The sequence below is a fragment of the Bicyclus anynana genome, chromosome 16 (assembly GCF_947172395.1).
Source record: "Bicyclus anynana chromosome 16, ilBicAnyn1.1, whole genome shotgun sequence".
In the NCBI taxonomy this organism is placed as follows: domain Eukaryota; kingdom Metazoa; phylum Arthropoda; class Insecta; order Lepidoptera; family Nymphalidae; genus Bicyclus; species Bicyclus anynana.
Genome location: NC_069098.1, coordinates 8,625,683 through 8,653,593, shown reverse-complemented (window position 1 = coordinate 8,653,593; position 27,911 = coordinate 8,625,683). Strand labels below are relative to the sequence as shown.

The 27,911-nt window shown below is 36.1% G+C and overlaps 2 protein-coding genes across 2 annotated transcripts; both read right to left on the bottom strand.

Moving 5' to 3' along the window:
* Positions 1-797: 797 nt before the first annotated feature.
* Positions 798-22,283, bottom strand: LOC112044033 (ribonuclease 3). The gene is made up of 19 exons (XM_052886155.1): positions 21,080-22,283; positions 20,878-20,959; positions 19,557-19,764; positions 18,691-18,832; positions 17,748-17,903; positions 16,767-16,987; positions 15,678-15,805; positions 15,313-15,442; positions 14,245-14,422; positions 13,244-13,451; positions 11,840-12,080; positions 10,547-10,767; positions 9,562-9,693; positions 7,667-7,838; positions 7,291-7,472; positions 6,095-6,259; positions 5,290-5,450; positions 4,070-4,215; positions 798-3,404 (listed from the first exon to the last, which is right to left on the bottom strand). Exons 1-19 carry the CDS (start codon positions 21,982-21,984, stop codon positions 2,977-2,979), a joined length of 4,206 nt encoding a protein of 1,401 aa, XP_052742115.1. The 5' UTR covers positions 21,985-22,283; the 3' UTR covers positions 798-2,976.
* An 800-nt stretch (positions 22,284-23,083) lies between these two features.
* On the bottom strand, positions 23,084-27,324 carry LOC112044034 (mitochondrial tRNA-specific 2-thiouridylase 1). Its single transcript, XM_024079754.2, has 5 exons — positions 27,071-27,324; positions 26,210-26,560; positions 25,630-25,856; positions 24,629-24,796; positions 23,084-23,443 (listed from the first exon to the last, which is right to left on the bottom strand). The coding sequence occupies exons 1-5, from the start codon at positions 27,144-27,146 to the stop codon at positions 23,144-23,146; spliced, it is 1,122 nt and encodes a 373-aa protein (XP_023935522.1). The 5' UTR covers positions 27,147-27,324; the 3' UTR covers positions 23,084-23,143.
* Positions 27,325-27,911: the final 587 nt, after the last annotated feature.

Below are 27,911 nucleotides of genomic sequence, written 5' to 3'. Positions count from 1 at the left end.
TATTACTAACTAGCGGACCCGGTCAAGCTTTGCCTTATGTGCATTTCTTCTCTATCCCTACCCCTTTACCCTAAAGGTTTAGCGATTCGAAAAATACAGAAAAAGTTTTAATTTGACAGCAAAATCCCCATTAACAAAATGATACGCTTTGAATTCATTTATTACAAAAAATATCATAAATAACGAACCGCTTAACCGATTTTGTGCAAACTTCGCATAAACCATCTACTAAATAGTCCGAACAAAGCCTAAACATTTGGTTTGGATAGGTGAGCCCGCTCTTGAATAACAACGAAAAATGGAATTGATTTTTATATACTTACATGTAATATTGCATCGTCACATCAAGTGACCGCAACCAAGCGCCAATTCATCGAAGCACAAAAATTATAGGTGTCTATAAGCGCTGCGGGGAATCAGAATCAGAAATGAGGAGATCCGCAAATTCACCGACATACTCAACTTGTCGCGAAGCTAAAGTGGCAATGCGCGGAACACATAGTTCGAAATGCCGATGGACGTTGGGGTCCCAAGGTGGAATGGCGACCCCGCACTGGAAAGTGCAGTGTTGGTCGACCCCCCACCAGGTGGACTGACGACATCAAGCGAGTCGCAGGGATTCGATGGATGCAGGCGGCTCAGGTTCGTGATGTTTGGAAGTCCCTGCGAAAGGCTTATGTTCTGCAGTGGACGTCCATCGGCTGAGATGATGGTGATGATCATGATGATGACGATGACGATGACGATGATGATAATGATAAGCGGGGAATACCAATTAAAATAAACAAGAAAATGCATATGTCAATATATTGATAATGTTTTATTGAGTCACTAAAGTTTTAGTAAAACACTTAGCCTTAATTTTAATTTTTTATGCACCTGAGTATCATTAAATGACAACGAGTTGCTTGTTCGTCTAGAACTTGTAATATTTAACCTAATGAAACGATTTCGCACAATTGGTACAGTTTTGTTTGTGTGGTTTAGATATATAACAAACTAAAACACGCCCCGCGGTTTTACCCGTATAATGCACATTCTCGCGGGAATACGGGGATAAAATATAACATGTGACACTCAAAAATAACGTGGCTTTCTATTGGTAAAAGAATTTTCAAAATCGGTTTAGTAGATCACCCAATACAACCTCACAAACTTTACCTCAACATTATAGTATCTATAGATTGGGTTTAGTTATACCATTTAGAACTAAAGTAAGTAACAGTAATGAATAATGGATAACTATTAAATACATAATGGAATTAGTTCATAAAAAAAAAATAAAGATGGACGAGTACATTATATTGTGTGATATCTCGAAAACAAACCTTGTATACCATCATGTCAAAATTGTTAAAAAATCTGGACAAGACAACAAAAGTGCTACGAATATTCATACATATACATTTCATCATTAAAATGAGTCTGCAATTTAATGTCAAAACTTTAAATTTAAAGTATTTACCTGTTATATTAATTCTACACAAAATGTATGTAATAAGAAATTCACAGCACAGGAACATTTTTTTATATATAATAAAAAACTATAAACTAAAAAAAAAACACTAAAAATCATATTAACAGTATGTAAGTATGATTTTTTAGTCAGTATAGTGACTAACATCATGACAACGTTATTATGACTATTACGTTTAACAATTACTCTTCCACCAAATTGGATTAAGAATGAAGTTGACCTACCACTCAATCCTACTTAATAATTCAAACTAAATAAAAACACAAAATTTTAACTAAATTGGTTGCGATGACTGACTAAAATTTCGTTTCCATGATTTTGATTTTGAATAAAGAGGAAATAAATTTAAATGAAAAACTAAAGTTATACATTTAATTTTCTACCATGATGCTGATTTAGTTTCTCAAGTAACTATATAATTAATATGAATGTACTTTTTCATAATATTATGTTTTTTGACATTTGTTTACTACTTCTACAGTTTATTCATTGTAGAATGGTGCGGGATAAAAGTCAACGTGTACGAAGATTCATATTATTTTTTTATAAAATGGAATGGATAAAAGGGTACTTTTAAATGGTTTTAAATTGTTCATTATCGTTCTGCTAGATTAAAAAAAAATTATCGTATTATATTGAGAGGTGTTTACATGAAAATTTTAAATAAAACATGATGATTTGTGAAAAACTAAATTCCACGCGAAGTCGCGGGCGTCCGCAAGTTATTATTATAAAAAATGTAGATCTAATGTATTTCGAAGTTACAATTTTTTCATTTTTTTTTCATTTTCTCGTGCGGTTTAACTTGACACCCGGCTTAAATGATGTTTGTATTGCGTTTGTTTGGTTGTGAATGCTCGTCAAACTGACACTTGTCACCCGCACCATGCTACAAAGAACGCACTATAAGATTAGAAACCAAAACCACCGTAATAAACAATATGTACTGTTTATTAAAGCAGTTTCTTTTACTTACTAATATCTTTTAAATAACTTTACTTACTACTAAATATTGCTTATTATTATCTTTTAAATAAAGGTAGTACATGTAAATTCCAGCACCTTTCTTCCAGTTTGTTGATCCAGTCTACTGTATTTCATCTTCTTTCAAAATGTCGAAAAAAAGTCGTACAAACTTGAGAATGTCCAAATGACCAGCACATTTGGACATTCGGAAGATTGTCCGACTCGGCGCTTGAGTTGCAGCAACGGAGTCGCCGCAAGAGATCCTTTCACCTTGAGCATGCTGTTGTGATATCGTTCCGTGGACACTAAAAGTCCGAGATCTCGTCAGGAAACTAACAACTACCTTAATAAACAATGTGATTATATATTGAGATTATAGAATTCTACATTTTTTTTTTTATTTTTTTTTTTGTTTTTTTTTTTTTATTTAATACGAACATTTGACATGTCTTTTTTTTTTTTAAATACGAGCGACCGCACTTACCGGTGAGTTTTCAGGCAATTACTTACTAAGAAAAAAATCATGAAAAGTTTCATTCGTCATCAGAATCTGACCTGCGCGATTTCTCTTTCAGTTTGTCGTATTCGTTGCGCTGTATCAGATCCCGCTTCAGATTCTCCATGTCGCTGAGCAAGCTGCTCACTTTGACGTCTTCGTGTTTGTCCAACTCTGAATCCGAGTCGCTGTCCAAGCCGGAATCATCGTCAGAGTTCCTCTCGTCCTGATTAGCTTCCACTTCGTTGTCAGACGGTTCGTGGACACTTTCGTCTGAGGAGTCTTCCTTCGCCCCTGGTCTGTAAGCCTTTGGGACACGTTCGTCTATGGCCTTCTCCGTGACAAAGGTTTCGTTGAGCGCCGGCACGCGACAGTCTCGACCCTCGCGTATCAGTTGAGATTTCTTCTGTTTGCGCATGCGGTTCGCTATAACGCGTTTGTGGTGGTCCAGAAGTGGGAATAGTTCTGAAATAAGAGGGTTTAGTAAATTATGTAAGTATTAGTGTTGGTCGACCTCCCAACCGGTGGACTGACGACATCAAGGACATAAAAGGGAATGCCCATTCCCAGCCCAGGCTTACCCCCTAACCACCCGGCAATTTACTTGTATCTAAAAAAATCTTAATAATTCTAATTTAATAATGAAATCATTATTTTAACAAAAAAGTGTGCAAAATAAAAAAAAAAGTTTAAAAAATAAAAACAAATTGTGTTCTTTCGTCGTCGTCACCGTGGCGTGGGGTATGGAGTTTGGCAAATAAAAAAAATTAGCTTCTTTCGTCGTCGTGACCGTATTTTTCATCATTTATCCCATGGTGTGTGGTATGGTTATCAGTATTTTTGTGCATTACATAGGGGATTAAAATGCTAACTTAATCTACGGAACACTACTCTGCGTGTGGCCCGACACGCACTTGGCCGGTTTTTTTTTTCAATCTTAATAAAAGAAAAATAATCATTGCGCTCAAAACTTCTTCTACAAAATATTATTTATAAGAATAATATTACAGTACATTGGTAATTTAAACGGTAATGTTTAACAAATTAGATTAAGATAATTAGGTGGTGTATCTAGTACTTGCATTTTATCCGTGAATTACGGGATAAACTGTATAATATGAGTGAGTTACCGTTGGCGCAGCTGAGCGCCTCCTCGGCGGCGTTCATCTCGGCCTCCTGTATGGAGTGTCCGCGCGAGGCGGCGAGGCGCGAGCCGCGGAAGTACACGCCCACCGTGTACACGCGCGTGTTGGTGGGGCCCAGGCACTCGATGACCCTGCAGCACCATAACCAATATTACAATAGGCTACTCGCCTGCTGTACAAAACTAAGAAGATATTTTGCATATAGGCAGTTAAGATGCCTAGAAACTCTAATCACATATATAAAATTCTCGTGTTACAGTTTTCGTTGCCATACTCCACCGAAACGGCTTGACCGATTTTGATGAAATTTTTGTGCTTATCCGGTATCTGTGAGAATAGGCCAACATCTATTTTTCAAAGCCCTAAATCCTAGGGTATGACTAGGGTAGGGGTAGGCTTGAGGTACGGTAGAGGTAATGTAGGGTAGGAGTAGGGTAGAAGCAGGGTAGGGTAGGGATAGGGAAGAAGTGTCATCATAAGTCAAAGCGAAGCTTTAGCGGGTCCGCTAGTATTTTAATAAAACAATATTGTATTTTTATCACGTCACCGCAAACGCCAATCATGAACTGTGACGTCATTCGCTACAAGGCAACGGTTTGTGGTTGGCGCTTGCGGTGACGTGATATATCGCATCACTGCAAACGCCAGTCACGCTGTTATCTCTATGAATGACGTCACTTGCTAATGTGTTGTGTTTCGGCGGCAAAGATTTTACGCAGATATTTTTTCATTTATACCATAATTTTTACTGGTTATTATTGACAGGACATAATAAAATATAGCTTATAATACTTCCATAATTAAACACTGTTTATAAAAGAAGCAACTAGCCTATTATCTTTTTAGTCGATTTTGATTTGCTGGATCAAGGGTCGGATACAGAAGTCAGTGATTTTTGAGACAGCGCGTATTCTGTGAAGGTCCCTCCCTCACTTTGGAACCCTGATCATCGGTTGCTACCTGCCACGTGTTATTTGAGCACAATTGGCCGAGAGTAGTTATCTCATTGAAGAGCGCTCCATCTTAGATTTCATCATTGCTATGCTTCTGGCATGATTGTAGCAAACCAACATAGAATGAAAAGAGAAAAAATTAATGGTTGTCTTTAAAATCGGTTTATGGACGATAATTTTACTTAACATTGAGTCATGCTTTTTCGGCGTTTATCAGTTTATTATCACGTCAAACAAAATGTGTGCACTGACTTGTAGACGGGTATGTCTGGCTCCCCTCCCTCCATGGAGCGCAGAGTGAGGCAGCATTGCTGAAGCTTCGACTTGGGGTCGTTCCAGCCCTGGCTCATGATGAACTCCTGCAGGCGCGGGAACAGGCACGCGTTGCAGAACGTCTGGCAGTATTCCAGACTCTGAAATTGGGATGGTGATTATCATTTGAATTTAGGCGTTATTGAATGTGTCGTACGCAGAATGTAGATCATCTCTTGATCATCTTGATTGAACATAAAATATACTACAACTTTGGATTGTATGTATCTTTTATGTTTTCAGCGAATCTCCTAAAAAACAACTTTCGAGTTTGTATGATGCACATAAACTATATTCTATAACAAGATCCCCAAGACTGTGATGGACCTGCCAATGCATAGCTTTAAGCAATGTGTTAAAAAACATTTACATAGTCGAGGTTACTACAACATTGATGAGTTCCTTAAAGATAAAAGCGTTTGGAGGCCATAGGATCAGCTTCCACCTTCACACAAGAAATAAAACTATAAGAAATTGTAATGTTTTTAATAAATTGTAAATTATAATACTGTATGATTTTTTTAAAAAGGACAACTATTGAGTTTCTTGCCGGTTTCTTCTCACCAGAACCTGCCTTCGGAACCGGTGGTAGAATCTTTACAAATAGTCAACTGACGTGTCAAGTGCTTGTAAACTGAGCCTACTTGAAATAAATGATTTTTGATTTTTTGTTTTTTTTTTTAAAAAACAGTGTAATCAGTTTAGGAGTTTGGATAAATATATCCTTGTATAACTTATCCTTTACCTTATCAATATACAAAGCTCCCAAAAAGGCTTCGAGCAAGTCGGCCTTGTGCTTCTTAGTGGTGGGTTTCGCTTTGGGGTTGTTGTATATCGCGTATTCCGACATGTTGAGGTCGTCGCACACCATCGACTGGGTGCGGTTGTTCACGAGAGACGAGCGGAGTAACTGGAAATAATATTATTTGGTAACAAACTAAACAACAAGTTCTTTAGTTTGTTTCAATTTTCTCATGTTCTTAACAGTGAAGGTTTAATCAGCTGGACATAGGCCTCTTTTAAGGACTTCCAAACGACATGGTCTCGAGCATCTAGAAGCAAGCTAGGGTTACTTAACTAAGAAGCGGGTCGATGTCATCGGTCCACCCTGTGGCGCATCAAAATTGTAATTTCCTAAGCGAAGTCGCCATTCAAACATCTTAAAAACATCGACTTTTTGAACAGTGTCTTTGCAACTTCAGCTTTAGACTCGTTGAGCTATGTCAGTGACATTAGTGTTACTGCGGACCTCTTAATTTCTCGTTCGTACACGCAGAGATATTCTGAGTGAATCTGATACTCAGATCAGTATCTATCAGTAGCCTCTCAGTATATATTTAGCAGTATAGTCTATGTAAGACAAAATATTAATTTGTACAAACGAAAAGGAGATTTAAACCCTTATCTTACTAGACACGGGCATAAATTAGTTATTTCTGCGTATCGTCTCCAAAGAGTTATAAAAAATCTTTTGTAGGTTTAGGTGTACTCTTCTATAACAAGATCCCCAAGACTGTGATGGATTTGCCAATGCACAACTTTAAGCAATGTGTTAAAAAACAGTTACTTAGTCGAGGTTACTACACTATTGATGAGTTCCTTAACGATAAAGGTGCTTGGAGGCCATTGGATCAGCTTCCACCTTCACACAGGAAGTAAAACTATAAGAAATTGTAATTGTTATCAATTGTAAATTTTAGTACTTTATGACTTTTTCATTTCAAAAGAGCAACTGTTGAGTTTCTTGCCGGTATCTTCTCAGCAGAACCTGTCTTCCGAACCGGTGGTAGAATCTTTACAAATAGTCAACTGACGTGTCAAAAGTGCTTGTAAATTGAGCCTACTTGAAATAAATGAATTTTGATTTGATTGATTGATTGATACTTTTTATGAAGCCCATAGTTAGCGAGTTAGCGAGCAAGTGACGAAGCGATCACCTACCGACAAATGTCCTTCATGATGGTCGGGGAAGTGCCTGTACAAGCGGTCCGACACGACCAGCTGCAGCACGGTGTCGCCCAGGAACTCGAGCCGCTGGTTGGAGCCCAGCGTCAGGTTCGTGAAGCCCACTGAGCGATCGGTAAACGCGCGCGCCAGTAAACGAATGTGTTTAAAGTGAATACCTACGAACAAATCAAAATTTATATATTTTATCTCCTAGAACAGTATTCCGCAAATAAATTAATACGAAAATCAGCGCTCTCTCTCTCTAAAAATTTGCTGAAAATTTCTTAAAGAAAAGTCAATTATTTTATAGTATATCCTTAGACTCAGGCCGATGATAGTATTCACAGCAAAGATATAAATATAAAAGTACCTATAGAGTCCTCAAATACAGTCAATTTCTTCAAGAAGTCGAAATCCTTGATGTATTTGCGGTCCCCCAGTGGCTCCTGGTCTTGCAGCGGGTGTGGCCGATCCTTGGACCACACCTCCCGCATGTCGGGCTCATTGTACCACAGCGCCAGAGCAAACACATTGTCTGTTATCTGTGGAATGGTTAACACTTTACATCCCACATAGTGGAACACAAGGTGTGGAATGGCAAATGTTCCGAAACCCCCAGAACCCTCACCAGTACGTCATATGCGGCAATAGGTAGCATGTGTCAAAGATATATTTCATAGGGAGAAAAACAACCCAGTTGCCATTAGAATATGCTGATGAAATCATTTATTATTTTTGGAAAATGTTTTAGATTAAAGAATGAATAGTGCCACAAACATATCAGGAGCTTTAGGCCAAGCAGGTCAATTCTCTTTCAACAAACACTAACGCTTCGAAAACGAAAAAATGTAAATTTCCTATCGGCAGGTCACGTGATCAAGTTGTCGAACGGATCTGTCATTTACTAGACTTCGAAGCTTTAACTTTTGTAGAAAGAGAATCGACGGCTATATATGACTACAGGCCCCTGGCTTAGTGAGGGTGTCGCGCTTTTAGTACAGTAGTTTAGTAGTACAAAAAAGTTACAAAGTTTTTCAAAATGGCGACTTTCTAGATGTAGGATCCTGTTTTGCCATCCGGGTCAGAAAAGATTGTGGCATAATAGCCTTGTTAATGGCCAATTCTAACCCTTTCCTTTGCCATTGATTCGATTTCCACAACAGGCAAATATTTTTGTTAAGAGCATAGGTGTACTTCTAGTATCTGGGTTTGTTGCAACAATGGGGATGAGACTAGGTTTGTAATTTTAATATATTGATTTTTCTGAGACATTCGGGCAAATAAGGTCAACATTATATATACTTAATAATATCTAAGAAAACAAAGATTATCTGGATGTTTGCAAAATAAACAAGACTATTAAATTTCAAAATCAACTAAATCCATTTTTAGCTTACATTAAACGTGACATTTTTCAATAAACTAACAAATATAATAGCACAAATAACATATATTTGTAATTTTGTTTGAATACCCATAGAAATCTAACAACATGGGGCATTTTCCGCGGCAGTGCCGCAAATCTCACCCTTTAACTCTCTGTAGTTTCGAAAGTAATGATCGCATCTGTTACTTTTAGAAAATTGCTTTACTATTAGCATACTCCCAATTTATAAACAATTTAAAAAACTGTCAACATCCCTTAAATATACATGGAATGTATTTTCATTATCTATACCATACCCATAACAAACATAGAGGAATTATTGCACTCAAATTCACGAACAAAATTGTCAGTCGTTTTTTGAGGGGGACGAGGTAAACTTACACATGGAAAATATCTACCATTAAAAATATTCTATGTCCATACACTACACACAACTATAAATTTGACTCACAATACACATACGCGTAATTTTTACACAGACTAACAAACACATTGCTTAGACTATCCACAGATTAAATACATAGAATATTCGATGACTGATCGATGTTTGGCTGTTTCGTCAAAAGAATCGATTCTTTTTATAAATTGTTTTTATTACAAATTTGATAAAATTAAGGTTTAAATACTTTCAAATGAAACGTTACTCCATCTTTTACTAAACTAAAAATTTTTGGCCGTTTTTTATGCCATTTAACTACACAAACCAGCATTTTTAGGGAGCTCTTTACACGATGAAAACGATTACAATTTTTATAAACGCGTTAGATCATTTTTGATCTTTACCAGAGAGGTAACGGTTAGCGAGGCAGGTCATGTTGTTTAAATGGTCTAAGATAACAAACTACGCTACTTAGAGTCTTATTATAACAGTAAATTACCTCAAGTCCAGCATCTAGGAACAGAGCGCCCATGAGCGCTTCGAAGCAGTTGGCCATAGCGTGACGCATGACCATCTCTCGACACAGGTCTGAGCCGTGCGCGCACAACATGTACTGTTCTAGACCTATGTTCTGGAACAATATATATTTTTTTTTAATATTTACCAATTTTTAGGATAGGATCACTTTGTTATCTGTCTGTCTATCAAGACCCTTTATTCTGGGAACGCGTGAAAGTATCGAGTTGAAATTAAAACCATATCTGTCAAAGACCCTTTATATCGTGAACGAGTTATAATTAAAGCAGGTCTTTGTCTACAATCCTTTGAAGCTGTGAGAAAACAAACTTGTAAATGATTGTGAGTGAAGTGACAATCCTAATTTAAAATATACCATTTACCATTTGTGCTAAAAGACGCATTAAGCTCTTGCATTCCAAAGAAAAAGTTCGTTCGTAAACCACATGAGAATTTAGAATACGGAGACAAAATGAAGTACTAAAAAGTTAAAGTTAGACTAAACAAGAGACAAAAAGACAAGAAAAACAATTCTATATACTAAAAAGTTAAAGTTAGACTGAACAAGAGACAAAAAGACAAGAAAAACAATTCTATAAAGGTTCCTTTTTATGTATACAGCCCATCGATCTCCTATTAAAAATCAAATGGATGCACAATCAGCGTTTAAAAATCGTCCCCACTCAATAAGTACCAAACACAACTCTTGGCACTCAATTCAAGTAGTTGCATTTGCAAATTCAACCTTAAACTCAATACTTAAGGTTGAATTTGATTTGAATTTATTGAAGGACTATATTTAAAGGCATTTAGGTATAGTTTTCTTTACCAATAATTCTAAAACTGCCAAAACAAAATTGGCCAGTTTTCAAGTGAAATTTTCTAGATGATTGTGCGTCCTTTTATTATAAAAGGTCAATGATACAGCCAAAAAAAAATTTCAATGACAAACACCAATATTAAAATACCTTTGCCAACTGCGCCAAGTGTTGGTTCTGTACAATAGAGGCCCTGAAAGTGGCCAGCCCTCCCTCAGTGAGGCCAGGGAACATTCGGAACAGGTGTATGGACGATATGAACTCCACCACGGCATCGCCGAGGAACTCCAGCCGCTCGTTGTGTTTGATCTCGGACTCCGTCTCCGCATGCTTGCCGAAACGGGACATGATTTTTATAAGTGTTACAATTCCTGAAATATCACAGTCATATCTCTTTATAAACGTTACAATTCCTGAAATATCACAAAACATCTTTTTATAAGTGTTACAATTCCTGAAATATCACAGACATATCTCTTTATAAACGTTACAATTCCTGAATTTTCACAAAATATATTTTTATAAGTGTTACAATTCCTGAAATATCCCAATCACATTATCTTGCTTGCCAAATCGAGACATATTTTTTAGAAGCGTAACAATTTCTGAAATATCATAAACTTACTGAGCATTTAAAAAATCAATTCCTGAATATCACAAAAAAAAATTTATAATATAAACAATATTAATTTCGTTTAGTCTGGGGCCTAGACGAAATCAATACTGTTTATATTAAATTTGATGAATCAACTACCCTATTCTTAATATCAAAACTATCAAATAATTGATTTATTTTACTTTTACATACTTAATTTTATGATAAACTTTAAAATTTCTGATTATGACGAAACAGTGACTCATTGATCTACTACAACAAAAAACAAACAATTGAAGTCATATTTCGTTTTAAACAAACTTTGCAACTGAATTTTAAAACTAGAATGACTTTATTTTTTTTACACTGGCTTAAATAACTATTTTTTAATTCATCATCATCATTATTAGCCGATGGCGGTCCACTGCTGAACATGGGCCTCTTTTAAATTTTGAGGATATCTGCATATTAGGGGCTATTGCTTGTTACACTCCGTATTGTTCGACGGCCCCCGTGGCGCAGTGGTATGCGCGGTGGATTTACAAGACGGAGGTCCTGGGTATTTGGTCCAGGTCTGGCTGGTGGGAGGCTTCGGACGTGGCTAGTTACCACTCTACCGGCAAAGACGTACCGCCAAGCGTTTTCGCTTTCCGGTACGATGTCGTGTAGAAACCTAAAGGGGTGTGGATTTTTAACCTCCTTCTAACAAGGTAGCTCGCTTCCATCTTCGATTGCATCATCACTTACCATCAGGTGAAATTGTTGTCAAGGGCTAACTTGTAAAGAATTAAAAAAGTTTTAAGTTTTCTGGAGTTTTAAGTTGAACCCCAAAAGTTCAAATAACTCACCCTTCTTCCTGGTATAATGTATCCTCCTGTCACCATACTCTGGTTGTCTTATACCGCAGTTGGTGAGACTGTTCCTCGCATGGTCGGGGTTGGTGCCAAAGTTCTCTCTATACGATGGATGAGTGAGAGCAGTTTGCAGGAGAGATCTCCTTTTGAACGTGTACTTTATAGTCTCCTCTAAACTGTCCAAAGACTTGTGGAATCGCAAGTGACGTACTAACACCGGTATTAACATGGCATGCTAAAAAATTAATAATATATGTTTTTCACTCCCATTTCGTAATCTATTCAATATAAAACCTTAAACCATATCACAAAACTATTCATTTATTCCTACAGGTTTTTTAGTAATGTTCATTACGATACAGGTAAACCGTGCCACAAAGATTCTTTTTTTATTCTTCAATAATAACATGGCATTGGCTACAAAAATTCAGACTTATAGACTTATAGACAAAAATACCCCTAGGTGGCAAAATCTAGGAGGCCTTGCCCAACGCAAATTATATATTATTTCCCAAGTTTTGTTTAATTATTTTATTTCTTTTACCATGGTCGCAGAAAACGTAAGGTATGCCACTGCACGTAATGAGCCATTGTAACACTCATGCTGTCTATTGTGCAATTCGGCTTCGCTTCATTGCACAAAAATCACTCGTGCTACAACAGCCCTCATTACAATATGACAGTGGTAACTATTTTTGATTTCATCGTCATCATTATCAGCCGATGGACGTCCACTGCTAAACATATATCTTTTAAGGATTTTATATCGAGGATTTCTACAAATTAGGGGCTGTTCCTTGTTACACTTATTCATTTTAAAGCTTTTGCCCAATAATGATCAAGCTAGGCATGCGGCTGACATAGCTCAGCAAGTCGCGTAGCTGAAGTGGCAATGGGCAGGCCTCATAGTTCGAAGAGACTATGGACTTTGGGGTTCCACGGTGCTGGAATGGCAACCCCGCACCGGAAAGCGCAGTGTTGGTCGACCCCCCCACTAGGTAGACCGAGGATATTAAGAGGGTTGCAGGGAGCTGCTGGACGCTGGCGGCTCGAGATCGTTGTGCTTGGAGATCCATGCAAGAAGCCTATGTCCAGAAATGGACGTTTATCGGCTGATTAGGTAAGGCATGCGGGTTGGTCATCGCCGGCCTAGATTTTACCGCAATGGTGTCACTGCTGTCAGACACTGGTTTGTGCCATTTACAGAAATCCAGCAACTACAAACATACTAAAGTCAATGTCAAAACTAATTTATTTCAATTAGACCTAGTTTACCAGCACTTTTGAAACGTCAGGTGATTACTTTAAGTCATATTCCACTGAGGTTTCTCAAGGTTCCAATGGCCACAACAAACTCAACCAGGTTCTTTATTTAAATTACCATATTTTTTTATTTACCTGCACCACATCACACATGAGGCCCGTAGTGTGGAAGCCCTCGGAGGAGATGGCCACCGTGACGTCCCTCTTCATTTTGTTCTGCGTCCTCATCTCTTGCAGCTTGGCTTCTTTGGATGCCAGCTTGTGGCGCTCCTTGTACGACGGCTTCGACATGTTGGCGATCAGGTGACGGTATTTGACGTAATAACGCCATGCTTTCTGATACCTATATTAAAAAAAAAATAGTAAATATCGTTTATTCAGTTTCTAAAAGGACTTGAACTTGAGTTTGAAACCTGTAGTATAAACTACCTCTGTACTAGAAGAATATAATAGAGAATATACATGATTTTTTCATATTTTTCTCGTAATTAAAAATTATTATTTTCTGCTCAATAAACATAAAATATGTGACATATTTTATGTATAAAAAATTTGGCCATTGAACAAATGACTATAATAGTGAAAACTTAGAACTTCAACTTATTTCAACAATGCACAGTATATACATATTAAACTTTTCAGTAAATCACATAGCACTATACGTCAGCTGTATAGTTACAGATATACCTACTGCTGTAAGCATGTCGGTGACATGCATCACAAATGGAAAATTAGGTCACTTTTGCAACAGAACAATTGTGAATGTTTCATATACAGGGTGCTCTGGAGTATTTCCCATAACTCTGGGGTTATATTCTTTACCGAAAATTAATTAAAAATGTTCAAAGAACATGCATTCTAAAATTAATAATTTTCTTTTGTAAATAGATCTTAAAATGTGTTTCTTATACGCATCCTTATAATTATGACGTAGGCAAATTTTAAAATGCAAAGATAGATAGATAGTCGGACTTATTTGAATTACTTTGTATGAAAACATAAAAGTTTTTATTTTTCAGTTAAAAATTATTAGTAATGCAGTTCGGCTTCTATTAGTCGACTCGTCAAAACCTTGAAGTTATGGGAAATACTCCCCAGCACCCTGTATATCACAAAGGTCAGTTTTGATTACTCACTCAGGGTTGCCAGCGTAACTGAACTGAGGTGGTCTGATACCGAAGTGCACGATTTCGGGGAAGAATTGCTTCAAGTCCTTCAGATTGTTCACCTCTTCAGAAGTGACAGGGGGACTTCGGTCTAATTGGTCCACTCGCACCGAACATGGCTTTTTGCCAGGGAAAGTTACTATCATTCCTGGAAATATATATATTAGGTTTAAGGATTAAAAGCACATTTAAAGAGAAAAATAAAATTAAAAACTATAACCCTTTATATTGTGGTTTTCAAGTTAGGTGTACACCAAAAAGTAAGACACTCGTAAGATCGTCCAATCAGCAAAGATTTTATACTATTAGAAATGTCAGTAACACGTCGAAACTGAGGCTCACAAAAGTGGCTAATTGTCTTAATTTCATTCAGTCGCATAGTAAACAACGAAAGTTGTTTAAACAAATAATCTATATTAATATAATAAAGCTGAAGAGTTTGTTTGTATGTTTGTTTGTTTGCTTGATTGAACGCGCTAATCTCAGGAACTACTGGTCCGATTTGAAAAATTCTTTCAGTGTTAGATAACCTATTTATCGAGGAAGGCTATAGGCTATATATTATCCCCGGATTCCTACGGGAACGGGAACCACGTGGGTGAAACCGCGCGGCGTCAGCTAGTACCTTAATATTGTCGAGTTAAGTGTTAAAGAAGTGTAAAAACTATAAACACATAAATATTAATGTAAGTAAACACAATATTGTGCATGTCTGCACTCAGTGGAGTAGCAAAATTCGGATCGCTTTTTACTGTGACTTCTAGGCACGTAATATATTGTTACAAGTTCTTCGATTACAGGTGGTATTAACATTCATTATTTATGTTATTGTGGAGGGGAGGCATCAGTGTTGGTATAAATAAGAGGGTGTTTGATGACTTGAGCTCAGTTGTTTGTTAGGCAGCGTAGACACCGTCACGCTGCCAGTCGCGTGTCTACCCCAAAATAGTGGTACAATCAGTGTCGCTGCTACCCGTCACGTCACAATACCTACAGTATAAAATATCGTTGCTAATTAGCAAAGTCTTCTACACTGACCTTTAATTTTATCAACAAACTTCTGCCAGCTGTAATGGTCCATATCGTGGAAATCTTCCAGCATGTCCGGCGGAATCAGGTAACCACTCTCTTTTATAAGATATTTGAGTACTTCGCACATCGATAAAACCTGCAACAATATAATGTTTGATTATAGTTATAGAATATCTTAATATACAGGGTGCTCGAGAGTATTTCCCAAAAACCATTCCTCTTTAACAAAAAAAATTCAATGTATACAATTCATGTAATCACATCTCAAAAGAAATATGATAATTTTTTTTCAATCTAATAGAACAATCACGAACAACTTAAGACCTTTTTTAAAAAGTGTCAACTAGCCTATTAAAAACCAAACCACCAACCTCACATCCACCTTCGGGCAGGTATCGCACAAATCGCGGCATGAAGTGAAACTGAGAACAATGTTCTTCAGTAGCCTTGCCCAAATCTAAGTCCACTAGTTCCAACAACTCTATGAACAGAAATTCCTCTGAAATTATAAAAAAAAAATATTATTAGACATATTATAACTCGGTTTAGATGCGAGTTTGGATCGTGCAGCGTCGCTTGAACCAGCTCATGACTAAGGGCCCCGTACGGGTTTGAAACTAGTCGGCCATACTCCGACGTTGTATCACGTCAATTTTAGGCATTTCATAATAAATAAAACTCATGATAGTTTAAATTATTATTAGACATACATTAATTAACAAATCGAACATAATTTTAGTCTATGATCCCTTTACATTACATCAACCTATCCTCATTGAGTTTTGTAATTAAATTTTTATTTCTGAAATATAATATAAACCCTACAATAGGAGGAATAGTGCCGTGATAGCCCAGTGGATATGACCTCTGCCTCCGATTCCGGAGGGTGTCAGGTTCGAATCCGGTCCGGGTCATGCACCTCCAACTTTTCAGTTGTGTGCATTTTAAGTAATTAAATATCACGTGTCTCAATCGGTGAAGGAAAACATCGTGAGGAAACCTGCATACCAGAGAATTATCTTAATTTTCTGCGTGTGTGAAGTCTGCCAATCCGCATTGGGCCAGCGTGGTGGACTATTGGCCTAACCCCTCTCATTCTGAGAGGAGACTCGAGCTCAGCAGTGAGCCGAATATGGGTTGATGACGACGAATAGGATAGCCGCATGGACATCATCATTTTGACAGACTTAACTTTTCAAAGTTGCTTGTAAAATAAGTCCATTTTTAATAAAATAATTTCATAATAAAAATCTTGATAGAATTTATTAGATTTTTGCAAAAACAGCTATATAAAATTTAAATACAGTTTTGCGCGAACGACAAGAACAAAACTACAGAATCTTAAGGAAACCATTTAACTTCTAACAACAAAACATTCTTAGTATGTATTAAATATAATGTAATATTAATAGAATTTCTTTGTATAACGAAAATAACCTTTGTTTCTGAACATTACATACCAAACAAATCTAATTCCTGCACCGTAAAATTGAGAGGCGCTGGCTCTTCGACATACAATATCGTGTATTCGATATTGAACCTTATCACTTTGCATTTAGGTAGCTTTGAGAGCTTGTAGTGCGAAAACATTGAAAACCCAGAGAACAGGAACTCGTGCTCGTCGTGGCCAATTATAGTGGGCGCTTTGATGAGGAAGTTTGTTGGAGGCGATACTGTTATTCTGAAATATAGAAAATGGTTGCTATTTGTTAATCTTGCCTGGTGACAGAAGGGCTGGCTCGTTTTTAACCGACTTGAAAAAAAAGGAGGAGGTTCTCAATTCGCCGCGTATGTTTTTTTAATGTTATTATCATAGCTTCGTCATTTATAAACCAATTTTGATAATTCTTTTTTTGTTTGAAAGAGTTTACTTCCAGATTGGTCCCATTTCATTTTCATGAAAATCGGTTACGTAATTTTGTGTTAAAATCAAAATAACTGAAATACTTTGAAGTCGGTTCCATTTTTATGTTAAAAAGATTATTTTTACAAAATGACGTTTTATTTTGTTAATTAGGACATTATTTAGTCTTCTTTAGTATCACACACGCGCCTGTCAATACACACTACTACAACCAAGCCAAGAGCTACCATCACAAAAAAAATCATCTACACCAGTGATTCCCAAAGTGGTCTATATCGACCCCTAGGGGTCTATGTCAGCGAAAAAAAATTTGGGGGTCCATTAAATGAAAATGGTTTCCACAATAGTGGATCATAACACATACACTGATAGTACCTATTTTTTACATCATATTATCTTATAATATCAAAACATATACATTATTTAAAAAGTAACTATGAAGTGAAAAATTTATTATAATATATGTTTATAAATTTGTGTAAGTTGTAATATACAGAAAATCAACATCAAATAAGTAGGGGGTCAAGGGGTCTATGACACAAAAAAGTTTGGGAAACTCTGTTCTACACAAACTCACCGGTAATGATATAACTTATCAATGTTGCTCCGCAAGGGGTTACACTTTGGGAACTTCTGCTCTCCCGCGTACACTCCGTGCCGTATGCCGCTGCGGCGGGCGCGCGCGCTGCACCGGCATAACGGGCCGCCATTCATTTCACCAGAGTTGTTGAACCTAGTACACACATTCAAATCTGTCCTCTTTTTTATTCTTTACAAGTTAGCCCTTGACTACAATCTTACCTGCAAGGTTATTATGTAACTCGGTGTACCATTCAAACAATCAGTCAATACATCGTTTTTCATTGTAAGTTCGGTTTTGCAACCATCTAACATTGTTCGTCTAACATCTAACATTCATAATGATGTAGTGACTCATTGTTTGAATGGTACACTGAGATACATAATAATGCCGCTGATGGCAAGTGATGATGCAATCATAAGATGGAAGCTAATTTGTTAAGAGGAGGATGAAAATCCACACCCCTTTCGCTTTCGCTAGAAACCGAAAGGGGTGTGGATTTTCATCCTCATCCTAACAAGTTAGCCGCTTCCATCTTTGATTGCATCATCACTTACAATCAGGTAAGATTGTAGTCAAGGGCTAACTCGTAAAGAATAATAAAAAAAAGACAGACTTACTTTCGCATTTATAATATTAGTATAGATTGCATTTCATTTTACATATCTCTAAATAGACGAGAGCCATGAACCATCCAACTTTTCAGTTGTGCACATTTTAAGAAATTAAATATCTCATATCTCAAACGGTGAAGGAAAAACATTGTGAGGAAACCTGCATTCCAGAGAATTTTCTGAACTCTCTGCGTGTGTGAAGTCTGCCAATCTGATTGGTCCAGCGTGGTGGACTATCGGCCTAACCCCTCTCATTCTGAGGAGACTTGAGCTCAGCAGTAAGCCGAATTTGGGTTGAGAATGATGATGATCTCTAAATAGCATACCACAACTCTGGATGCAGTCTCCTGGGATGGCTCTGTTTTCTCTGCAATTCCAACATTATTCTATCAGTGTAGCCTTGCAAGCCGTCCTCGTCGAAGCACTCGTCGTCGCTGTCCGAAGATGATGAAGAGCTTTTATTGTCCACTGTTGAGAAACGTCACGGTTTTTAACAAGAAACAGATAATTAAAAAACAAGAGATATAACTGTATGGTTTGCCATTGGTCAACAAATTTTGCTTGGTTAACAAAAATTACAACCCAGCAATTTTTTAGACAAATTAATCAATATTTCATGCTTGCAATTTAAAAGTATTTGGTTAAGAATTAATTTTTTTGGTTGAGGTAATAAATGTTTTGAATCTGACATTCATAATCGCTATCAGTTTCACAGAATACACATCCCCCCCCTTCAGATGATGATGATGATGGGATTGACAGTTTAACATGTTCTGTTAGGAACAGGGCTCCAATCACCTACAACCTCAACTCCTCAACCAAAACTTACACCTATCATCTTCATCATCATCTCCTTTCCCTTATCCAACTTAAGTGGGGTCGGAAAAATATCTCAATCTTTTGTTTTGACATATTTTTAATGGTTTTGGCTAGTGATTTTATGACCGGCCGCCTGCCTGACGTCAACCCTCCTTGGGAATTCTCAATTAGGTGCGTTTTTCTAACTCCCACCTTTCGGTTAAATGGCATTGATAGTAGACCCTTTGTCGGAATGTGGGTAATACTATTTCCGTGTAATGTATTATATTGTTACCCACTTACGACGTTTTCCCTTAGTCGCCTTTTACCACATCCACGGAAAGATATGGGGCGCCCTATTCTTACGCCAGAAAAAGCACAGTTAAAAACTTACACCTATGTCTGCATATTTTTGCTTTTGGTGGCTTCAATGATGGCAATTCGTCAGCAGCAGGTCTAGCAATTCTTCCTCTTTCAATGAGCGTTTTGAAGAATTTCTCGCAAATTTTCTCCAACTTCTTTGTCTGCTCTACAACAGCTCCACCTTCTAATGTCTTGTAATATAACTCTGCTGGGGAACTTCTATACCACTTATTTGTGTTCTAAAAGCAGAAAAAGAAACCAAGTATCAAACCAATTAACTTACAAATAAAAATATAATAGCCAAAAGGAAGAGTAATATACATTCACTAGCGGACGCCCGCGACTTAGTCCGCGTGGAAATTAGTTTTTTACAGATCCGGGGTAAAATATATCACTAATGCTGGCAACATAATTGCGGCGTTCTGTTGAAGTGGCTATTTTAATTAGTCAGTTACACATACTAACTAATTGAAATTTACTACATTACAAAATAGTCAAATGGACACACTCTGGTCAAGAGAAAATAACGTGGACATCCAACAAGTAGATGGAAAGATGGTTTTTGTTTAATTTTTGGCCTTGCTGGACCAGAGTTGAGGCATACAGGACGCACTGAAAGCAGTTGGAGGCCTATTTCAGGTGACACACATAACAGCAGGATATTATATTGTAAAAATCATTTTATTTAAAACTATTTAAATATAAAATCTTTTTTATTTATTTATTTATAAAAATTTGCTGTTTGCTGCCACTTTGGCCATAAGAAATTTGATTTTTTAAATGAATTTTTTCAGTATGCCTGACCTTAATAAAAGAAAGCAAAGCTATGTTTTGTGTCTACCTGTGAAAAACACATGAACAAAAGGTACAAAAGCCCACTCTATCTTATAACCAATATTCATCAAAATTGTTCAAGTGATTTGGGCATATTAACATAACAATTGAAACTTAGTTTTACATTTTAAATAGAATTAGTAATTTTTGGAATTATGCAACATTACATTGTTAACAAGCAAGATATTGTTTTGCATTGCAATTTTATAGTAAATTTTTAATGAAATTAATACAAAAGAAATTTTAAAATACATATTCAGTGACATAATTAAAGAAAAGTATACAATGCATTAAACAAAGCATACATATTTAGAGAAAGTAGATCAGCCTATATTATAGTATATTATTCACATGTTTTTGTGTTGTTTTATTTATGCCATAAATTTCCATTAGTTTTGCCTAAAATTGAGATATTTTTTTTTTATTTTCAATTCTAATATAAAAGTTTTCCAGAAACTTTTTGTATGGAGAAGTTACTACTTTGTATTTTCTATACTTGACTAATTAAATCAACTTACTTCTTCTTCATCAGAGTTGTGTTCCTTTGACCATTGCTCAATTTTTTTTATAAAGTCCTCTGAAGTTCTGCAATAATTCTTCCTGGAAAATTTTAATTTTAACATATAATTTCTGTATCTGTGAGAAATTTTTGTAACTTATTGTAATATATCAAAAATATATGATATGTAATATATCAAAAAAAAATATTATTAGTCTTACCTAAAATCATCTAATATTCTTTCACGATCGCTTACAGATCTTGAAGACCCAGAATCTCTGGACGATCTTGGTGATAATTCTCTCATTCTACTGCGTGAATGTGATTCTCTGTGATGTGAGTGATGTCTGTACCTTTCGGCTGAATGCAATCTCTCCCGGTCACCATGACTATCATATGAGCGACTTTTACTCCTATGATCTCTATGACTTGATGAACTCCTGTGTCTATCGTGATGACGTTTCCTTCTTTCATATTCATGTCTTCTTTCAGCTTCATATTTCTCTCTTTGGTATTGTTCTTCCCTATCTCGGCGGTGTCTCGATGGACTCCGGCTGTACCGATGCCTGCTATGGCTAGGACTACGTCCAGATCGACTGCGTCTGTCTCTATCATACCTCTCCATATCATAATATCTGTCTCTAGATTTTTCACGACCCGGTGAGTATCTAGACCTTATTGAAGATGATGATGATGATGCTCTTGAGCTTCTACCACTTCTAGCATATTGATCATAGACATAGTCTCTGACAGTTCTAATCTCTTTATTATAAAAATCATATTCTGGTATGTTGTAGTTAAATTTTGGATCCGTATAGCTGCTGCCAGAGAGTGAAGATGATGGCGACATCGAGTAGGCACTCGTATCGGTGTAGGAATAATTATTATGAGAGGGTGGAGGGTACAGAGCGACAGGGGGTGGGAAGGATGGCGTAGGCGGTGGGATATTTAGTGGCGCCGACATATTGCAGTACGGAGGCGGCGGTACGTCTAAAGGATGCGCAGGTGGCAAAAACGGGGGTGGTTGTATGTATAGATGATTCGTTTGTGTTCCATTTATGACACCCGGCGGAGAGACGCCGTACTGCGGGGGTGGTACACTAAAATCTGGCGGCGGTATAGACATTATTGGCGTTCGTTTTCTCGTCAGATAACAATAATCAATAACAGTTCAATGAACCGAATATCTTACAAGTTTAATTCCATTTTTGATCAGGAGCGCATATATCGGTTACTGCCAATATCTATCCCAGCGCCGGGGCTAATCCAAATTGCCTATAAATTAGCCTATGAGCATTATTATCTTTTATGTTCGTACCTATTTTTTAAACAATCCACATGATTTTTGATTACGTACGAACTCGTACAAACAAAGAGGCAAAGAGCAAAGAGTAACTTACTAAGAGTGGTACGAACTACGAATACCCTATAAATTAATTTACTCTTTGACGAATACGAAAAACGAATACGAACCAAAGAGTATATAACCCTTAAAGGATTAGGACTTAGGAGTATAGTATACATTTTAGGTACGTGTCATAGACTAGGATGAATATACGTTCCTGTACAAAACCACATTACAGACGACTAATAATCACATTGAACCACAGATTGAAATACAAAGAGCACATCGTGATGAAATAGACGAAAGTTGACAATGACAAATGACCATCACAGACGTCAAATAACGTGGAGCCTGGAGGTAAGTTCTGATACAGATAATATCTACTTCCATGTCAACTATAGATTTGGATTTTGGAGTACCTTTCTTTAAGTTGATGCTAAGCAAAATGCTAAGTAATAATTTTAACCAACAAAACATCAATAGCAAACACTCCGTTTGGTATAGGTTCATTTAATGTTATCGTGACGTCATGGAAACAGTTAAATTTAAATAATCTCGTGACAGATGTGTCACTGAAATGAAGACATGTACCTACATGTCTTATCATCAAAGTGAATTAAATCACTTTTCTAGGTCAATAGTTGTCTAAGGAGACGGTACGGAGGTAGGCGTAGGGTATCTGCTAGATGGGCATCTGGATGGTGGGTGGCTATCTCGCTAGCTTAGGTTAAAGCGAAGCTTGACCAAGTCCCCTAGTATTACATTTTTTTACAAGTACATAAGTTCTTTACTTATTAACTTACTATTGGTTAATTTAAGTTCATAATCAAACACAGAATTCCGTGAATGTAAGGTTAATATTGTAAACATGAAAAAATAATTAAGATACAATTCTTGCAGATTTTTATTTATTTTCTCAGTCAACAGATTTTGTAACAATTTAATATATTAAATTATGACATACATTCTTTATTTTTGCACTACCAAGGCATTCACTATTGTTATAAAGCACTCCAAACTGGCCTTCTGTGACTGCTCTCAAATTATTTTGAAGAAGAATTGTTAAACCCTCATAATTCTTTAAAACTCGACATTGAACTAAAGGTTTTGTGTGTTGGAATCTAAAAGAACAATGTAACACTCCATTGTTTATTAATTCATAAGGTTCTTTATATATCCAGTGAGGATTTTCAGTTGTGCAAAAGTTACTCCATAAAGCTGGATGACTTGTGCCTGGTACCTGAAAATTATAAAACATTTAATATCTATCCCTTTGAATTTGTTTGGACAGGTCGAGAATCAGCAATGGGGACGTAACATATCCCCAAATGACTAGGTTTGAATATATTGATTTTTATGATACATTCGGGTAAATAAGGTTAATGTTAACTAATTTGACGGCCTCCGTGGCGCAGTGGTATGCGCGGTGGATTTACAAGACGGAGGTCCTGGGTTCGATCCCCGGCTGGGCAGATTGAGATTTTCTTAATTTGTCCAGGTCTGGCTGGTGGGAGGCTTCGGCCGTGGCTAGTTACCACCCTACCGGCAAAGACGTACCGCCAAGCGATTTAGCGTTCCGGTACGATGCTGTGTAGAAACCGAAAGGGGTGTGGATTTTCATCCTCCTCCTAAGAAGTTAGCCCGCTTCCATCTCAGACTGCATCATCACTTACCATCAGGTGAGATTGTAGTCAAGGGCTAACTTGTAAAGAATAAAAAAAAAAAAAAAAAAATTATACATAAAAAGCAAAGATTGTCTGGATATTTGCAAAAAAATAAGATTATAAAATGTCAAAATCAATTAAAAATCTTTGATCATAGTTAGATGAAAGTTGATACAGATTTAGCTTCCTTGCATTAAATGTGACATTTTTTAATACTTTAACTATAAGCATAAACGCACAAATAACAAAGGTATTAGTAATTTTGTTTGAACGCCCATACAAATCTAACGATCATTATGTACCTATGACGTCATCAATTCGTACCATTTTGTATGGGGCGTTTTTCAGAGATCCGCGGCGACGCCGCGAATCTGACCCTTTAAATCCCTGTAGTTACGAAAGTAATGATCGCAGATATCATGTTACTTCTACAAAATTGCTTTACTTAACATCTTAATTTATATACAATATTGTAGTAAGTGTGATAGCTTGTTATTGGTTAGATATGAATGATTACTTCTATGTGAGTGATATAAATAAAACATTATATATATATATATATATATATATATATATATATTATTTACATTCATTGGTGGGTGAGTTTTGTTTACATATACTTCCTAAATTCCTTACGGTTACTGATCCCGCCAGCTATGTGGTGACTGTGCATACCTCATTTTCTATCAATTTGTTAACATTGTCAGCATTATATTACTACTTTAAACTATTAAAACTGTAAGCCTTATTAAAAAACTTACCACATATATATTATTAGTATTTAAATCTTTCTTAAATACAAAATATGCATCTTTCCAACTGCTTAGACAACATCTTTGACCAACTGTCCATTTGTGTATGCCACTGTGTTCTCCAACTGTATGGCCTGTATCTATATCAATGAAAAATCCTTTTCTAGTTTGAATAAACTGTAAAAAGCAAAAATTAAAATAATGTTATAAAAATTAAGTACATCAGAAACTCAGTCTGTGACTTTTCTAAAAGTCATTTATATTCGTGATTTTATTAATAACATACGATTTGTATGCTCATTAATAATAAACTAATCTATTATATAAAAATCACGTGTCATGTTGTTTGTCCTTGAATGATTACTAAAATTTAAAATCAAAATTATTCATTTATTTCAAGTAGGCTCAGTTTACAAGCACTTTTGATATGTAAGTTTGTAAAGATTCTACCACCTTTCCTAAACTGCTCAACCAATCTTTTGCACACTATGTGCGGTTTGATCCAACTTGAAAGATAGGATAGCTTTTAATCTCAATTTAGAGTTACAATAAATAAATAGCTCAATATATATAATATAGCGTTAGTGTCACTAAAACTCAATAACGCTTGAACTATTTAATTTTTTTTTCGTTTTGTTTGCTGACAGAGTTGATTCAAGAAAAAAGAAAAAAATATACAGCATAAAACTAGGCAATTTTAGATAGTAAGAGGTGTGCTAGTCAAAATAAGTAAAGAGATAACTGTTAGATAGACAAATCAACACATAGCACAAAGTTCTGCTACTGAAGAGCACTACTGAAGCTTAAAACCATGAAAATTGCATAAAATGTTAGTGTGTGGTAGAGGCTTATAAATAAAGAACTTGTCAAAAATAAACTTCATCCTATCTAGCATATACCATATTAAGTTATGTAAATACAAGAATGAAGTTAATATTTAAAGAAGATGTATGATACTGATAGTCTGAATCTAAATAAATAGATCTAAAATAGATTCTATCATAACTTACATCTTCTATAAAGTCTTGAAATCTCCTTTTGCCAATAAAACAAATTCCTGTACTGTCTCTCTTATTAGCAACTTGTAAGAGACCTTCTTTCCTGGCTATGTCTCTAACTTCACTTTTCAATAAATTTGCTATAGGAAACATACATTTTCTCAAAGAAAATTGTTTAACTTGTGATAAAAAAAATGTTTGGTCCTTGTGTTTGTCTAAAGGTTGGAGCAGCCTAACATCTGAAATTTTAATGTACATAATGTTACAGCCTCCAAGAAGTAATGAGCTTCTTTGTATTATATATTATATAGAAATTATAAAAAAATAATGAAAATGATTTGTAATTGGTAATTAATATTGCTAATAAAGAACAGCAGAGCATTTTTGTGGTTCTTCCTAATAACCACAAAACCAGCTAACCAGTAGCAGATGAACTACAAACATGTTGTTGGAAGTGATTTGTATGTTTTTTAGTATTTAATTGCTCTAGAACCCATTTCAAAAATCATTGATCAAAATGAATGATATAAAAACCTGACTGTAGGAGTAACAACAATAGATTTAACTAACACATACTATCAACAAAAATTACCTTCATTGTCATTGTAATTCTCTAAAAATGGTCCAAAAGATGTGTTTGCATAGTGACCAGTTGCAATAGCATCAACTGCTAAATTGTTCCTGCAATGTTCAAAAAAGCTATCAAATTTTATATATCTATTGCACAATATGTCAGGGTTTGGCGTCAATCCTGTTTCATACTCCCTCAGTACCACAGAAAAAACTTCATTCCAATATTCCTTAATGAAGTGAACCCTATGTAAAGGAATATCAAGCTTACGACAAACAAATGTGGCATCTTCAAAATCTTTGTCATCTGTACAAAACCCAGCTTCATAGTTGCCGTCCCAATTTCTCATAAACACACCTTGTACTTGGTAATCTGAAATTATGATCCTTCATCAGTAATTTTTTAACAAAACAAGATGATCTTTCATCTTACCATAGTATAAAATGAAATCTCCACTGTGTTATGAAGTTGCTTAAAACTTTTAAACTATCCAACAGATTTTAATGTAATTTTGAGGAATAAATAGTGATTCAAGAGGAAGGTTTATATGTATATAAAGTACATAATTATTACAGTACAGAAAATATATCAAAGATTTAAAAAGCGGCAGCCCAGCTGTACATTTCTTCCTGGTTGGTGGGTGTGGGGTTTGCCATAAAGATATCTAGTAGTAATCATATTAGTATCTATAGACCAGACAGATTTTGAAATGTCCAACTTTGGTGTTTTTTAAGAAAATTGTTTTCACAACATTATATCCTGAGTTGCACTGAGTAACAAAGCGAAGGTTTTAATGTTTTATTTATCATTTGTTATTGAGTTATTGAGTGGCAATGAGAATGTGGCAACCTCTCGAAATTGTCCCAAAGCGTTGCAACTTACTTGCTCTTTTCAACAACAGTGCAGCAACAGCACTATCGACACCACCCGAAATACCTACAGCGATTTTTTTAAACATTGTGGAGAAGTTTTAACCAAATCAGGCTAAGCAGATTTTTGCATTGTTTTTTTAGTTTCAGTTCACAATTTAGTATATACATTTAGCTTTATTTAATCATTATTATAACATTATTCTAAAATTTTTCTCAAAATAATGAAAACAAAATTGATTAGGAATAAATCGAATTTGAATGACAGATAAGATAAGATGACGATGACATGACAATGACATTTCCATTTGTTATGTTTTTTGATATTTGATATTTTCCGGATCCGGCGTCAAGGTGTCGCTGTCTACTGTATGGTCATTGTCTTTTTCACAATTATTTATTTTTAATTACCTATCTGATTTTATGGTTTTGGTGTCTAGACGTTTAAGCCATTTTGACGGCCTCTGTGGCGCAGTGGTATGTGCGGTGGATTTACAAGACGGAGATCCTGGGTTCGATCCCCGGCTGGGCCGATTGAGGTTTTCTTAATTGGTCCAGGACCCAGGTCTGGCTGGTGGGAGGCTTCGGCCGTGGCTAGTTTCCACCCTACCGGCAAAGGCGTACCGCCAAGCGATTTAGCGTTCCGGTACGCTGCCGTGTAGAAACCGAAAGAGGTGTGGATTGTATTCCTACTCCTAACATCTTAGATTAATTAATAAATTAGATTAATTAACAGATTAATTTTAGATTAAATAGATGTTTTTGATCCAGAGTGGCAAAACCACAAAAAGATTTAAAATAAAGTCAAAGTTAGGCTTAGTAAGTCAATATGGTGGTCGGTACGATTTGCTCAG

Excerpts from the sequence above, each read along its gene's own strand:
- LOC112044033 (XM_052886155.1), bottom strand. The coding sequence starts at position 21,984 with ATGTCTATACCGCCGCCAGATTTTAGTGTACCACCCCCGCAGTACGGC. Across the intron at positions 13,452-14,244 it reads AGTTACGCTGGCAACCCTGA|GTATCAGAAAGCATGGCGTT; the intron begins GTGAGTAATCAA and ends TTTTTAATATAG. Across the intron at positions 4,216-5,289 it reads CCAGACATACCCGTCTACAA|GGTCATCGAGTGCCTGGGCC; the intron begins GTCAGTGCACAC and ends ATGGTGCTGCAG.
- LOC112044034 (XM_024079754.2), bottom strand. The coding sequence starts at position 27,146 with ATGTTTAAAAAAATCGCTGTAGGTATTTCGGGTGGTGTCGATAGTGCT. Across the intron at positions 25,857-26,209 it reads GAATTACAATGACAATGAAG|ATGTTAGGCTGCTCCAACCT; the intron begins GTAATTTTTGTT and ends TTAAAATTTCAG. Across the intron at positions 24,797-25,629 it reads TTCAAGACTTTATAGAAGAT|TTTATTCAAACTAGAAAAGG; the intron begins GTAAGTTATGAT and ends TGCTTTTTACAG.